Source organism: Dromiciops gliroides, chromosome 2, assembly GCF_019393635.1.
Source record: "Dromiciops gliroides isolate mDroGli1 chromosome 2, mDroGli1.pri, whole genome shotgun sequence".
Taxonomy (NCBI): domain Eukaryota; kingdom Metazoa; phylum Chordata; class Mammalia; order Microbiotheria; family Microbiotheriidae; genus Dromiciops; species Dromiciops gliroides.
The window spans coordinates 258,941,397-258,957,211 of record NC_057862.1 but is presented as its reverse complement, the minus strand read 5'-3'; the positions used below and the strand labels follow the sequence as shown (position 1 = coordinate 258,957,211).

Below are 15,815 nucleotides of genomic sequence, written 5' to 3'. Positions count from 1 at the left end.
GAATCCCCCAACTGCTAGTGATTGTTCTCCCTAATTACCTTGAATCGAATTTCCTTGTATGTATAATGTACATGCTTATATATGGACATGTCTTCTCTGATAGAATGTAGGCTTATTGAGAGCAGGTACTTTTTTTTCCTTCCTTCCTTCCTTCCTTCCTTCCTTCCTTCCTTCCTTCCTTCCTTCCTTCCTTCCTTCCTTCCTTCCTTCCTTCCTTCCTTCCTTCCTTCCTTCCTTCCTTCCTTCCTTCCTTCCTTTCTTCCTTTCTTTCTTTTTTGTCTTTGCATGGAGCCTGGCACACAGTAGATGTTTAACAAAGCATTGTTCAGGGATTAGTTGATTGTTTTCCTAGGACTATACTGATTATGTGGACAGGAAGAGTTTACAAAGGAGGCAGGTCTAAAGCAGGAGACAAAAAAAATTTCTTATCTTAAAGAATATAGAAGAGGCAGCTAGGTGGCACAGTGGATAAAGCACTGGCCCTGGATTCAGGAGGACCTGAGTTCAAATCCGACCTCAGACACTTGACACGTACTAGCTCTGTGACCCTGGGCAAGGCACTTAACCCTCATTGCCCCCCCCCAAAAAAGAAAAAAAATAGCAACTAAGAATATAGAAAACCAATACACACTACCTCCTATACCTTAAATAACTTAGTCATAGAAACAAATTTATGAGAATTGCCTCATTGTACTATTGCTAAAGTGTCATATGATCCAAAGCAGGTACTTCTTGGACCCCATCCACAGTTGTTCAGTTTCAAAAGGAACCTCAGTATTTATTAATAAGATAATTTTAGGGATCCAGTGTGCTGCATACACAATGAGGCAGTGTGGTGGTGTGGAAAAAGGAGAGGGCTGGATATAAAATCAGATGTAGATTTGAGGCCTCGTTCTGAAACTCGCACCAAGGCCTTGGGCGAGTGACAACTTCCCAAATCTTAGTTTACTTATCTGTAAAATGGAGATGGCAATATTTGTGGCAGGCATCTTACAGGGCAACTGTGAGGATCAAATGTCACATTGCTCTGTAAATTGTAAAGTACTATTATAAATTCAGGCAGTTAGGTGGGGCAGAGGATAGGCCTGGAATCAGGAAGACATCTTCCTGAGTTCAAATACAGCCTCAGACACTTACTAGCTGTGTGACCCTGGGCAAGTCACTTAACTTGTTTGCCTCAGTTTCCTCATCTGTAAAATTAGCTGGAAAAGGAAATGGCAAACCACCCCAGTATCTTTGCCAAGAAAACCCCAAATGGGGTCATGAAGAGTCAGACATAACTGAAAACAACTGAACAACAACCTCATATGTGACTTTCAACAATGACTGCTTTCTTCCTTTGTCATTTTTGCCAATATGCCGTGTAACAGGTCAGACTTCAGTGTTTAAATGTTTATGTCTCTTATTATTAATGATTTGGAGTATTTCTCCATACGCTTGTTGTTAGTTTTCTATTCTTTTGAAAACTGTTAACACTCTTTGTCCATTTAACTATTGGAAGTTAGCTCTGATATATTTCATGATGCAACACACAACCATGTCACCTCCCAAAATACTAGTCAATGGTGGTGTCCTCATATTATTTACTTATCTGCATCATGTAGATTTCTTGTTTCAGAGATGAGGAAATTAAGGCTCAGAGATGTCAAACTTGCCCACAAGACCACAACCACTAAGTGTCAGAACCCAGATTCAAAATTGGGTCATGAAGGCATTACTAAAACAACTGAACATCAGACACCAGACTAACTATGTCCTCAATGGACTGTTCTCTTCACTTTCCTCCTGGACTTTCTCTATACTCTCACCCTTCCCCAATACCTTCATTCCATTACCCTTCCCTTTTAGGTTCCTTTTGTTATGGCCCCCAGGGCACCCCAGAAGTTCTCTGGGGCACATTAAAGAACCTTCTCCTTGAGAAACTAAACCAGAGAACAGACACACCTAGAGAGATAAGTGGAACCAGATCGGGACTGAGCTAGCTCTGAGACCCCCACCCTTCATTCTAGTCTCCCTCAACCCAGGGGAGATAAGATTAGGTATGGCTACTTCCTTTGTGTCCTGAGGAGATGGCTTGGGAGATCTGCAGCCACCCCTCACCCAATTCCTCCAGCCACCACCAGTGGGGGATGGTCTTCCCTCACTAAAGGAACTTTCCTCCTTCACTAAAGGAACTTTCAGATGCTCACCCCCATCAGTCCTCTATAAAAAGTACCTGCCAGTCTCCTGTTCGAGGAGATTGGTATCTCAGAGCCATGCTCTATGCCTTTCTCCCCATGAGAAGTTCAAGGATTTCTTTCATGGTTTCCCTTCCCTTCCCCTTCCTCTAAATAAACTACCAATTTATTCTAATTGCTTTTGTGTGCAAGAGGGTGTAATTCTTTTTTTGTTTGTTTGTTTTGTTTTTTTTTGTTTCAGGCAATGGGGGTTAAGTGACTTGCCCAGGGTCACACAGCTAGTAAGTGTCAAGTGTCTGAGGCCAGATTTGAACCCAGGTACTCCTGAATCCAGGGCTGGTGCTTTATCCACTGCGCCACCTAGCCGCCTCGAGGGTGTAATTCTTTAAAGAGGAATTCCTAAGGACCCCAAACCCCTACCCATATCCCCTATCCCAAACCCCTAACCCCCTACCCCATTTTCCCCAGGACACTTTTATGTGTTGTCTTTTCCTATTAGAATGTAAGCTGCTTGAGGGCAGGAATGCTTGTATTTGTAATTCCCAGGCTTAGCACAGGACCTGGCATAGAGAAAATGCTTAATAAATGCTTGTTGATTGGACTTGATTTCACAGCCCATGAAATAGTTCTCTCTGCACAATCAATATCCCTAATGAGGCAACTATATCCCCATAGAAGGGAGTCTAGCCAGAGCTTAATGGGGAGGCATGAAATCACCTTCACGCTTCCTTGTAGGTAGTGCTCCAGGTCCTTGCCAGAAGGATCATCTGTGAAGAGTGAGAAGCCAGAGTGGGGTGTCTTCCTCATTCCCATTTCCTGGTTCAGCCGATGGAGCAACTCATCCACCGTGGAGGAGCCATCAAAACCTACCACCTGAGAGGGCAGATGAGTCTCAGGGTAATGAAAAGAGACGAAAGAGGAGCAGCTAGGTGGCACAGTGGATAGAGCACCTGCCCTGGAGTCAGGAGGACCTGAGTTCAAATCCGGCCTCAGACACTTAACACTTACTAGCTGTGTGACCCTGGGCAAGTCACTTAACCCCAATTGCCTCACTTAAAAAAAAAAAAAAAAAGTGAAAAGAGATGAAAGAGGCCCAGGTAAGGGACGGAAAGATTTGTTGGAAGGGGCATGAGTGGACACGGTATTCCAGAGAACGCTTGGTTTGCATGTGTTTGTACAGAGAGGAGAATGCCTGGGTACGTCAGTCTCCCCAGTGGGAAGTTGGGATAAAACACAAATTCTAGTACTTGTCTGCTTGGTGACTTTTTTTCCTAGGGGTGGGGGTGGGGGCAGGCCTGTGATGTCATCAATATAGGGATCTCCCAGAGAGGATCTTCCTCCATCCATGCATATCAGCATCTTCTCAGGAACTTACAGTTTTAGAGAATTGCCTGGGGGTGGAGGAGGTGGGGTCTGAGAGGCCCCACAGTCCAGTGCGGGTTAGAAGAGGGACACAAATCCAGTTCTTCTGACTCTGAGGCTCGCTCTCTATGTACTATTCCATCCTGCTTCTCAGCTGCATGGTTTTGAAAAATGTATTTCCTGCGATCTGTTTCCCCATTTGTGTCAAGTGTCAAGAAAACCATTTCAATACCTCCACATAGATGCAAGGGCTTGGAAGGAAATGTTTCCCATGTTGCAGTTCCTTCCCTTTCTCCCCATAGCTGAATTTTAATTGTTGATTTGCCTTTCCCATACATAGGAATGATTTCCCTGGAGGCTAAATAAACACCAGCTCAGGCCAGAAACAGTTTTCTGTGGAGTAGTTAGGATGAGGCAGGAAACCAAAATATTAAGCAGGAGGCAAGAGCACTGGGCTTGGAGTCAGAAAGACCTGAGTTCAAATGTGGCCTCAGATAGTACTAGCTGTGTGACCCTGGGCAAGTCACTTAACCTCTGTTTGTCATAATGCACTGGAGAAGGAGATGGCAAACCACCACAGTATCTTTACCTAGAAAACCCCATGAACAGTATGGTCACAAAGAGTCAGACATGACTGAACAACAGCGATGACAAAATAGGACCAAGGGACAAGGTTGGAAGTCTTAGGGAGATGAGGACCAGGAAAAAAGTACTGCCCATATCACCTGGTAGGTCCCATTGACAAAATGCACGGGGATGCTGAAGGGCAGGGAGTGGTGGTAGGGGTTGCGCAGCAGGATAGACACCACTTCCATGCGAGATGGCTTGGCTTCCCGTTCCCCAGCCTCCAAGGTCCGTTCCACTGCTCGATGGCAGTAGGTAGCATACTGGCCAGATTCACTTCTAAACAGAAAGGAGAGAGGGGACCATGGGAGATCACACTCATCCCTGTCACATTGGAGTATAAATGGTATCACATCAGGAGTGTGTTATCTGCAGGCTTGGAAAGATGGACTGGCCTTGTCATGTGCAACTCCTCACAGTCTTTTACCCCTCTCCTGACATATTCAATCTGTTATCAAGAGCTGTCTATTTACCTTCATGACATCTCTTGCCTACAACCCCTTCTCTCTTCTTAACACTAGCACCATCTTTGTACATGCCCTTATCACCTCACACCTGGGTTATTTCAGTGGCCTGATGGTTGGTCTCCCTACAGAAAGTATCTCCTTACTCTAGTCTATCCATCACCCTTCTACTCAAACTCTAGTGGTTCCTTGTCACCTCTAGCATCAAATAGAAAATCCTGTTTGGTGTTCAAAACCCTTTATAACCTTCACCCCACATTTCCAGTCTTCTTATGCCTCCTCTCCTTGCTGGTTCTCAAGCAAGACACTCTAGCTCTCAATTCTGAACAGTTTTTCTGGCTGTCTCCCATACCTACTATATAGGAAGCATTTCCTGATCCCCCTCAATGCTAATGCCTTCCCCCTTTTGATTATTTCCAATTTATCCTGTCTATATCTTGTTTGTATCTAGTTGTTTGCATGTTTCCCTCATTAGACTGTGAGCTCCTTGAGAACAGGGACTATCTTTTGCCTTTCTTTGTATCCCTATTGCCTGACACATAGTAAAACCTTAATAAATGTTTATCAACTAATTTTAAGGAGCTTAAATTTGGAAAGTTGTTATGGCTTCTTCGACCTCTGGATGCTCATGGGAACTTTAAGGTTTATCTTGCTCTAGGATGGGACTCAGCACACTTGAGCCCTATCAACTCTCAGCATTGGCTCATGAGTTGGAATCCGCAGGAGAATCTAACCCCATTCTGTCTTCCAGCTGTCACCCAGGATACACATACTATCAATTGATAATGCAGATCCACATGGGCAGCCACCCAGCCAGAAGAGTGTTAAGTAGAAGAAAGGAAAATTAGGGAAGCTCCAAAAAATGGATTGGGATTTATTTAATGTGATAGATTAAAGAAGGTGTAAGGGCTGATTTATGGCTGAATCTTCCCAGAAAAGCTAATTTTAAAAGCAAATCAAAACAAAACAAAACAAAAAAACAAAGCCTTTGGTATTATTGGAAGGACTTTGTAATTATGGGTGAATACCCCAAATGTACAAATCCCTCAATAAATCAGAGAGCAGGGATGATTTGGGACCTTCACTTTCCCATATGTTCCACGGTATTCCTTCCTTCCCTCTTAAATCCAGTGTTCAGCCTTAGAGCCAGAGGGAAAGAGAGACCAAGGGTAAAGACATGCCATCTATTCACCTGGGATCTGCATGGCGCTGGAGCTGTTGTTTGATGTACCAGAGGAAGTGATGCTGAGGCAGAAAAAGGGGAGCACACAGAGCCAGGAGTTGCCAGCACTGCCAAGGGAAAGCAGCCACCGACAAGTAAGTGCAGGGTCTAGTTGGCCTCAAAGAGCTTCAATGCTCTCTTTTCTCAACCCAGAGATCTACCTCTATCAAATCTATGGCCATCAAGGGGTCACAGGGAAGGGTAACCAAATGACCTGTCACTGTGGAGAGAATTAAGGACGGAGCAAAGACATGAGCCCCATCCCCTGGAGAGATGGGACAGAGAGCTAAGCTCATCTCTCTGGTCTGCCCCAAGCTGTTGGTGTAGCTGAAGGGATCTCCCACTCCTACCCTCCCTTCTGCATCTTCCCTACCTCCCCACAGACAGCTCCTCACCACTGGGGAAAGGTTGGCTTGGGGGAGGAAGCCGTCCTATGCTCTGTAGAGGCTGTGCCTCCCCCATGCAACATACACCCACCTGCAAGAGGGAATGCCTCTGTCGGGGGTGGCAGCTGATCTGCTTGATGAGCTGGCAGTAGAGCTCACTCTGCAGCTCTGGGTGAACCAGGCACACCTGCAGGGCTGTTTGGGCCAGTGACACATGGTAGTCCACAGAGGCAGCTTCGACGGGTACATTGATGAACAGTTGGCAGGACTGGGAGAGAAAGATCGGGAGCAAATAAGCATCTGCTCTCTCTGTATTGTATGTCCTTAATGATTTACATGTTTTCTCCCCCACTAGAATGAATGAACCTTGAAGCTGCTTTCTTTGTGTCTCCAGCACTTAGCACAGTATATAACGTGCTTAATGATGCTTGTTGACTGAGAATTAGAAGCAAATACCCCATGCCTTCTGACCCCTCATGGCCAAGATGCTGGGTGACTGAGTCCTGGGGGCTAGGTTCTGACATTCAGGCAGCAGAAATGATCTAACTCCAGTGGGAGGGATGAGTGAGGTGGGCTGCATTTTCCCAGAAGTCTTGACACTGAACAGGAGAATCAAGATTCAAGTTCTTTCCCAAACGAGGACTGGTTGTTCATTGTGAAGGACTGAGGCAGGGGGGAGAGGGGGAGCAGGGAGGGGATTTAGGGATGGAATCTTTCTGCTCCAGGGGCAGCACAGGAAGCAGCCTTCTCACCATTGGCCAGAGAGACAAATGGGAAGTCAGGACTCCTGGGTTCCCTTTTAGCTTCATCTGTGCTACTGCTGAACAAAGAGTATTCTTTATGTGCCTCAGGCCCTCTGTTTTTCAAATGGAAAAAAATAACACTTTCCACCTATAAGAATGGACCAATGGTAGATAGTATTTAGAGTCCTTTAGCAGAGATGGTCTAGGATCAGCCCTTTTTTTTTTTTTAATTTTTTTTAGTGAGGCAATTGGGGTTAAGTGACTTGCCCAGGGTCACACAGCTAGTAAGTGTTAAGTGTCTGAGGCTGGATTTGAACTCAGGTACTCCTGACTCCAGGGCCGTTGCTCTATCCACAGCGCCACCTAGCTGCCCCAGCCCATTTTTACTAAGGGAACTTGGTGGGTGATACCATCAGAGGAAGGGCTGGGGTTTCTTGGAGGCCCTTGGACTGGCTACCTGCACTTTCAATCAACCAACAATCATTTACCAGGTTTCTATTATGTGTCAGGTATTGGGGAATAGAAATACAACATTTTGAACAGTCCCTCCTTGAAAGCAGCTTACATTACAATGGGACAGAAACAAAGTCATATACAAATATATAAAGAATAAATATAGAGAGAATACATACAAACAGACCCAAGGTAGAATTCAAGGGAATGTACTAGACACTGAGGAAATCAGGAAGGGCTGAGGCAATGCCTCAGCTACCTGGGCTGTGTCTTGAAGGAAAAAAGGGATGCTATGAGGAAGGAAGGAAGGAAGGAAGGAAGGAAGGAAGGAAGGAAGGAAGGAAGGAAGGAAGGAAAGAAGGAAAGATGGAAGGAAAAATGGAAGGAAAGATGGAAGGAAGACAAGAAAGAAGGAAGGAAAGATGGAAGGAAAGAAGGAAGGAAGATACAAAAGAAGGAAGGAAGAAAATAAGTTCTTATTAAGTGCCTACTATGTGCTAGGCACTGAACTAAATGCTTTACAAATCATATTTCATTTGATCTTCATAATGACCCTGGGAGGTAGGTGCCATTATTATCTCCAAATGGAAAAAGTGAAGAAGACAGAGTTGGTGATTTGCCTGGCATCACACAGCTAGTAAGTGTCTGAGATTTAATCTCGAGTCTTCCTGACTCCAGGCTCATCACTCACTTGGCCTCTAGGTGAGGTAAAGGAGGAAGTGCATTGTGGTGCAAAGTCAGGAGACAAGATAGAATGTCTTGTGCAAGGAAAAGAGAAAAGGCTGGTTTGGCTGGATTGCAGAGTGTAGGAGATAGGTTGGGACAAGGTCCTGAAAGGGCATTAGGAGTTTGCTGCATGTCAGGAGGCTTACTGAGTACAAGAATGACAAGGTCAGATCTTATGCTTCAGGAAGATCACTTGACAGTCTTGTGGAGGAGAGACAGAAGTGAGGAGAGATTTGAGGCCTTGTTATCACTTAGCTTTGCCTTTTTTTTTTTTTTCAGGGCTATGAGGGTTAAGTGATTTGTCCAGGGTCACACAGCTAGTAAGTGTCAAGTGTCTGAGACCTGATTTGAATCATCATCATCATCTTCTTCTTCTTTTGTGGGGCAATGGGGGTTAAGTGACTTGCCCAGAGTCACACAGCTAGTAAGTGTCATGTGTCTGAGGTCAGATTTGAACTCAGGTATTCCTGAATCCAGGGCCAGTGCTTTATCCACTGTGTACCTAGCTGCCCCCTTGGTATCACTTAGGCAAGAGATCATGAGGGCCTGAACTAACCAGGTAACTGTGGAAGTAGAAAGAAGTGGCTGGTTGCCAGAGATGTTGTGGAGAGAGAAGCATCAAGATTTGTCAATTAGTTTAGATGTGATGGTGAAGGGGCAGTGAGTAACATTATGTGAGAATGGAGGAGTGGTGGTGCTTTTGATGGAAATGGGAAATTTTGGAGAGATGATTGGATTTTAAAGGGGAAAGATAAAGATTGTTTATTAAGTACTATGTATGACTCATTACTGCCCCTAGGTGGCACAGTGGATAGAGTGCCAGGCCTGAAGTCGGGAAGACCTGAGTTCAAATTTGGCCTCAGACACTAACTAGCTGTGTGACCCTGGACAAGTCACTTAATCCTGTTTGCCTCAGTTCCTCATCTATAAAATGATCTGGAGAAGGAAATGGCAAACCACTCCAGTAGCTCTGCCAAGAAAATCCCAAATGGGGTCATGAAGAGTCGGACACAACTGAAAAAATGACTGAATGATGACCCATTACACTGGAATTCAGTTACTGCCACTGGAAGCTTTATAAAAAGGAGAGATGCTCCACTTCCCATTCTCATCCTCTCCAGTTTTAATTTGCCCAGTTCTATGGTCATAAGACACAAGGATCTACAGAATGGGACTCATCTGTCACTACAGAAGGGGGATGGCAAAGTTGCATTTTAGCAGGGAACCATTAATATGTTTCACTTTAAGAACAGCCTTGCCCATTCCCACTGCCTCATAAATACTGTTTCCACTGCTTCCTCCTTTAATGAAGATCCTTTCCCAGTAGTGGGGATTGGGCTTCTATCTTCGAGGAAGAGGATGAAGCCGTGAATTCCAGGCTTGTGGTAATGCAATATGGAGCATTCGGTTCTCCCTGCTCTTCCAACCTGTCTGCAAGTTTCACAAGGACAAGAGTACCTTGGCTACACACGGTCGTTGCTTGAGGGGGCTGCATTTTAGTGCTGCTCAGGACACCTTGTGGAAGACAGAGAACAGGAGGATGGTAGAGGTGGCCTGATCAATTACCTTGAAGAGCTTGAGGGCCTCGGTCTGCAGGGCTTCTGAGGGCAGTGTGGTGAGGGAGGCACAGAGCCCGTCTTTACTGTAGCACAGCATGGGGTGTCTCCACAAAGGGGAACCTGATAGGAGCATAGCACCAGAAGGCAGTGTCAGTTACCACCAGGGTTAGGGGGATGCCCTATGTGACATCCTGAAGGCTTCATCCCTAGAGTTTGACCTTGAAGGGAGAACAAGGGTAGGTACTGTCCTAGGTACTCAATTGACAGAGTTCATCATTATGGCTTATGAAGGATGTGTGTATAACATATAATTGTAGTTACAAGTTTTTATACATGTGTGAAGCCTTATGTAGGTATTGTATCAATCAACAAATATTTAGTGCCTACATTGTACTGGGGATAGAATTTCAAAGAATAAAACAATCTCATTCACAATTAGCTGTATACACAGATGTATAAGAAGATGGCCCTGAATAGTATGGGGGAGAGAGAGAGGGGAGGAGAGAGAGAGACAGAGAGAGAGAGAAAATGAGAGAGAGAGAGAGAGAGAGAGAGAGAGAGAGAGAGAGAGAGAGAGAGAGAGAGAGAAGGAAAGAGGGTGAGAGGGAGGAAAGGAGGCAGAGACACAGAGAAAGAGAAGAAAGAGGGATAGAGAAAAAGGGAAGAGAGAGAAAGAGGAGGGAGGGAAGGGTAGAGGAGAGGAGACAGGAGATGGTGTGGGAAAGAGAGGGGGGGGAAAGGGAGGGGGAGGGGGAGAAGGAAAAGGAGGAGGAGAGGGAGAGAAGACATCAATAGTCAAATGAATAAACCTCAAATATCCTGCACCCAGGTGAGCCCTATTTCCATCTCGGGTTTTATTTATTAACATGTCCTAGCTACAGATTAACTAGTTTCCTTCATTCACTAGCCCTTTGTCCTTCTTGCAGCACTGAGGGCTAAAAAGAATGAACTTCCACCAGGTAATTGGAAACTCTCCAGGAGATAGATAGTAGGGCATCCCAGTCCTGACCCAGGGCTAAACTTGTGGAGGTACTGCAGTTAAGGAAATATTTTCCTTAATGGCTGGGCAATTCTTGAATGACTCACATTTATGGCTCCCTAACCAATCTCACCACTCCATCCACCCACTCTGCCTAAACATGAAGTCTGTTGGATGTTGCTTACCTGGGTCCCCCTCTTCATCCATCAGTTTTCCAATGAGCTGCTCATAAGCAGTGCCTACCTTGGCACTGCTGCTGCCTGCAACCACTGTGAGATGGTAGAGCCATGTGTCCTAGAGGTGAAGGAGAGTTAGCTGATGTTTCCAAGAAATGTTGAAACAAAAGCAAAAACCCAACCCAGTTCTTGCTCTCAAGGAGCTCACAGTCTAATGGGCAGAATTCAGTGTTTTAGGTGAGGTCCACTGGAAGGGCAAGGACACCTGGCCATAAGCAACAGCCATAAAGCAGAGATTCAGGGCCATAGAGGGGGAAAAGAACTTAGATTTTCAAACATGTGGCTTCTTTCCACTGCCCCAAATGAATGAGTCATCCCTCTCTGAGGGTGCTATTTCAAGGGATCCTCAGATCTAGAGGAATTCTACACCTACTAGTTGCAGAGGCAGTAGGGAAAGAAGCAAAGCCAGACTTCCTTAAGCTCAAGGGAAAAGGGAAGCGTGAAATTACCAGCCCCACTTTGTCCTACTCCCTGCCTTACCTTCTCATGCTTGGAACCAATGAGAAGATAGGTGGGACTGTGTTCTGGTGGGTGGATCACCAGGGTGCAGTGGGAAGAGAGAAGCCTTCTCATTCCTCCAGTGGCCTCGTAGTCTTCATCTGAGTCACAGGAGCGATCCACCTCCTCTATAAATGCCCCCTGAACAGGCAAGCAGCCCAGAGGATACTAGGGACAGATACCATTAATGAAAGAGGGAGCTGGAGTCACTCTACACCCCGTGTCCTGGGATTAACAGAGGTGGGGAGATGAGGAAGATGAGGACGGGAGTATCTCCAACTAGCTCAAAAATGCAGAAGGCAGAATGAAGTTCAGTTGGGAAAATACGGTGAAGTAGACAAACTATATAGGCAGAAGGCATTGGCCAGGCATCTTGGATGGAGCGAGATGGGGAGACTTTTTTAGATATTGAAAGGACAGGTCAGATTCAGCAGGGACTACCAGAAAACTATGGGTCCAAGGAAATTCAGAGGTCTAGGTGACTTGTTTTTGAAGAAATAGAAGAATGGATGCTGATGGTCCCCAAGGTGAGGGGAAAAGAAAAACCTATAGTAAAGTAGCATCAAATAGCATAAAATACCTTGTCCTCATGGCTTCGATAGTAGTAGAAAGTTTTTCCAACCAGAGAACACCAGACCAACTTGGAATGACCATGTTTTACCTGGTGAGGTATAAAGGGAAGCAACATGACTAGAATAGCTATTCTCTACATGTGGCCCTGGGATCTTGTTTTCTTTTTTTTTTTCATATAAATATTTTATTATTTTCCAGTTACATTTAGAGATAGTTTTCAACATTTGTTTTTATAAGATTTCTAGTTTCAAATTTTTCTCCCTCCTTCCCCTCCCTCCCCCTCCCTCCCCAAGACAGCAAGCAATCTGATATAGGTTATATATGTACAATCACATTAAACATATTTCTGCATTAGTCATGTTATGAGAGAAGAATCAGAGCAAAAGGAAAAACCTCAAAAAAGAAAAACAATAGATATAGTATGGTTTGATCTGCATCTAGATTCCACAGTTCTTTTTTTTTTTTTTTCTGGATTTGGAGCGCATTTTCCATCATGAGTCCTTTGGAACTATCTTGGACCATTGTATTGCTGAGAAGAATCAAGTCTATCACAGTTGATCAACACATCATGTTGTTGATACTGGGATCTTGTTTTCTATTGTCATTGATCTGGAAAGTTGCATGGAGAAAGCTTAATCCTTAGAAACCCAGGAGAAAAGTATAAGAAATTACTTTCTGTCTCTCTGTTTGGAAAGCAGCTGTTGCCTAGAAAAGGGGTTCCAACAATCCTAATTCTTGATATCTAGGGCTACTATGTCTAGAATTGTTTGGTCTCCTTGCTTCATGTCTTCCCCTAGTCCAAGAGACTCAAGCCTTTTAAATTGATCTTCCTAAAGTACAGATCTGACCATATCACCCCCTTACTCAATAAACTCATTATCACTTCCAGGATCAAATGTAAAATCCTTTGCTTAATTTGTTTTTTTTTTTGTGAGGCAATTGGGGTTAAGTGACTTGCCTTGGGTTATACAGCTTGCCTAGAGTCAACTCAGGTCCTCCTGAACCCAGGCCTGGTGCTCTATCCACTGCGCCACCTAGCTGCCCCACTTTGCTTAATTTTTAAAGTCCTTCAGAACCTGCCTTCCTCCTACTTTTGCAGTCTTTTAATAAATTACTCCCCTCCATCTACATTGTGATCCAGTGACACTGACCTCTTCGCTGTTCCTCTCACAAGACACTCTATCTCCCCAACTCTGATTTTTCATGGACTATCCTCTATAGCTGGAATTCTCTTTCTTCCTCAGCTCCGTCTCCTGGCCTCCCTGGCTTCTTTCGAGTTAAAGTTCTACCTTCTGCAAGAGGTCCTTTCCCAACCTCCTTCCTTAATCTTAGTGATTGAGGCTACCCTCAATTTATCCTATGTATTTATAGTTTTGTTTGTACATAGCTGCTTGTATACTGTCTTCCTTATCAGACTGAACTCCTTGGGAGAAGGGACTGGTTTTTTATCTTTCTTTTTTTTTTTTTGCAGGGCAATGAGGGTTAAGTGACTTGCCCAGGGTCACACAGGTAGTTAGTGTAAAGTGTCTGAGTCCAAATTTGAACTCAGGTCCTCCTGACTCCAGGGCTGGTGCTCTATCCACTGTGCCACCTAGCTGCCGTGAACTAGCTAATTTCTAGAGCTATAGTCTCTAGACTTTTTTGCTCATATGCTGCTATCAGTAAAGATTTTTTTAATATACACCCTCAATATGTCTTTTACAAATTATATACATGTACTAGTATGCTAATAGTAACAGAGGATAGGAATTGGACCTGTGATTTCATTGCTATTGGGTGATCTTACGTGAGGAAATCCTTTCTACTAATGAAGATCAGTACCTTGCTTGCAATTTATAATCTTAGAGAGCTGCCTAGATCATTGAGAGATTAAGTGACTTTACTAGAGTCTTGCTGACTTTGAGACTAGCTATTGGGGGTAGCTAGGTGGCATGGTGGATGGATAAAGTGCCAGCCCTGAATTCAGGAGGACCTGAGTTCAAATGTGACCTCAGACATTTGACACTTACTAGCTGTGTCACCCTGGGCAAGTCACTTAACCCTTATTGCCCTGCAAAAAAAAAAAGAAAAAGAAAGAAAATGAGAGAGAGAGAGAGAGAGAGAGTAGCTATGTAACACTGCTTTTCTTTTTTTCCCCTTTTTTTCAAAAATCAATTTTATTTTATCTCCAATTTCAAATTCTTTCCCTTCTCATTCCCCTCCCCTACTCATTGAGAAGGCAAGAAAAAGAAAACCCATCACCAATATATGTAGATATGCAAAACAAATTTCCACATCAGTCATAATAATGCCTTTCTAACAATTATGTGCATTAGAAAACTTACACAAAAAGTTGAAATTTTAAAAATATAAGAGAAAGAGGAGATAACATTTGATCCTAGAACCAACAGTGAACCACTAGAGTTTAGTGAGTAGGGAAATGTACATGGCTAGACTTGTACTTTAGGAAAAGTCACCTTGACAGCTGTGTGGAGGATGGACTAGAGTAGAATGAGACCTGAGTCAGATTGATCGATTAGGAGGCTATTTCAGTAGCCTAGGAAGAGCATCTGAATTAGTTTTGGTGCCTGTACTTGAAGAGAAGGGGTTGAATTTGAGAGATATTGGAGGTAGGAACAACAAAGTTTGGCATCTGATTGGATACACGGGGTGATTGGACACAAGAAAGTGAGAAGTGGAGGATGATACTGTGGTAAAAATTATTTGTGGTAAAGATTAATATCGCAAGTTTTAGCTAAATCATTTGCGAGGGGCCACACCTGGCCCACCCTGAGATTATGTATGTTACTGAGGTCAGAAGGAGAACTCTCCATGAACAGCTTTTGAAGGACCTCCCCTTTTGGGGGAGGGAAGATTGAACGGAATCTGAAGGGAGGCACTTCCAGTAGGCTAAGCTCTTGAGTACTTCCGGAATGTGGATCGCTCTTGCTGGGGGTTGACTGAGGTCATGGTGGCAGCGTGCTGGTTCTTGGTCTGGTGGGCTGTTCAGGCTTGGGTGAGTTACTTACAGAAAACCCTAAATTCCTTTGAACCAGCTTAGGCTAAGTTTAGAGTTAAGAGCATCCATCTGTATTTCTATTTTCCAATTTCCTTATCTTTGATTTTTTATTAGTTTCACCTTTGTTGTTTAATTAATTCCCATGTAATAAAATCTGATCCTTTTGTGAACTAAAGCTTAGAGGCTCCTTTCTTATTGGCCTGGGAGAAATATCAAAAAAGAATAGTTCAGAGGGGAGATTAAACCTAAAAAGGTCCCTCATATTTCCGGGACCCTAATATTAAGGCGAGTCACCCAAATAACGCTCAGTATATCTAATTTTAGCCCTCACAAAACCAAGGTTTCAAACCTGGGTGACTGAAAAGATGGCAGCACCTTCAGTAGAAATAGAGGAGTTCAGAAAAGGTAGAAAGATAATGAAATGAAATCTGTAGTGAAGATCAAAATCCATCCTGCTCATCCTGGGAGACTTACTCTGTCCCACCACACTTGAGTCCCTCTTCTTTCTTCCCCCAGGGGTTCTTGTCACAGTTATTAGGTGATCTGGGGTGTAGGGTGTAGTTACGCTGGGGGCAAGAATTTTGCCCACACATGCTAGTCAGGTGCCCGGGTCTCAGGTTGTAAACCCCCAGAGGGGGTAAGGCCAAGTAGAAAGTAGAGGTTAGGAGGTTACACAACATCAGGAGGCCAGGGGTGGGTGGGCCCAGTATGGGGTAGTGTTAGAAATAATGGATGAAAGAGGGGGTGCAGTTCTACTAGAGACAAACCCTTCAAGTAGGTGATGCTAAGATGCAACCCATCTTTTAGCCTTTCAA

At 44.2% G+C, this 15,815-nt stretch overlaps 1 protein-coding gene across 4 annotated transcripts in view; it reads right to left on the bottom strand.

Moving 5' to 3' along the window:
- Positions 1-15,815, bottom strand: part of PLEKHH1 (pleckstrin homology, MyTH4 and FERM domain containing H1) — a 115,798-nt gene that overhangs the window by 9,889 nt on the left and 90,094 nt on the right. For all 4 annotated transcript variants that reach the window (XR_006354990.1, XM_043988369.1, XM_043988368.1 and 1 more), the window contains exons 15-22: positions 12,010-12,090; positions 11,412-11,597; positions 10,881-10,989; positions 9,724-9,836; positions 6,327-6,503; positions 5,820-5,917; positions 4,265-4,442; positions 2,895-3,050 (exon numbers count right to left, since the gene is read on the bottom strand). Coding sequence is in view for 3 of the 4 variants with exons in the window: in XM_043988369.1 (XP_043844304.1) it covers positions 2,895-3,050; positions 4,265-4,442; positions 5,820-5,917; positions 6,327-6,503; positions 9,724-9,836; positions 10,881-10,989; positions 11,412-11,597; positions 12,010-12,090 (1,098 nt within the window). In the remaining variant the exon portion in view is untranslated. The remainder of the gene's footprint in view (positions 1-2,894; positions 3,051-4,264; positions 4,443-5,819; positions 5,918-6,326; positions 6,504-9,723; positions 9,837-10,880; positions 10,990-11,411; positions 11,598-12,009; positions 12,091-15,815) is intronic.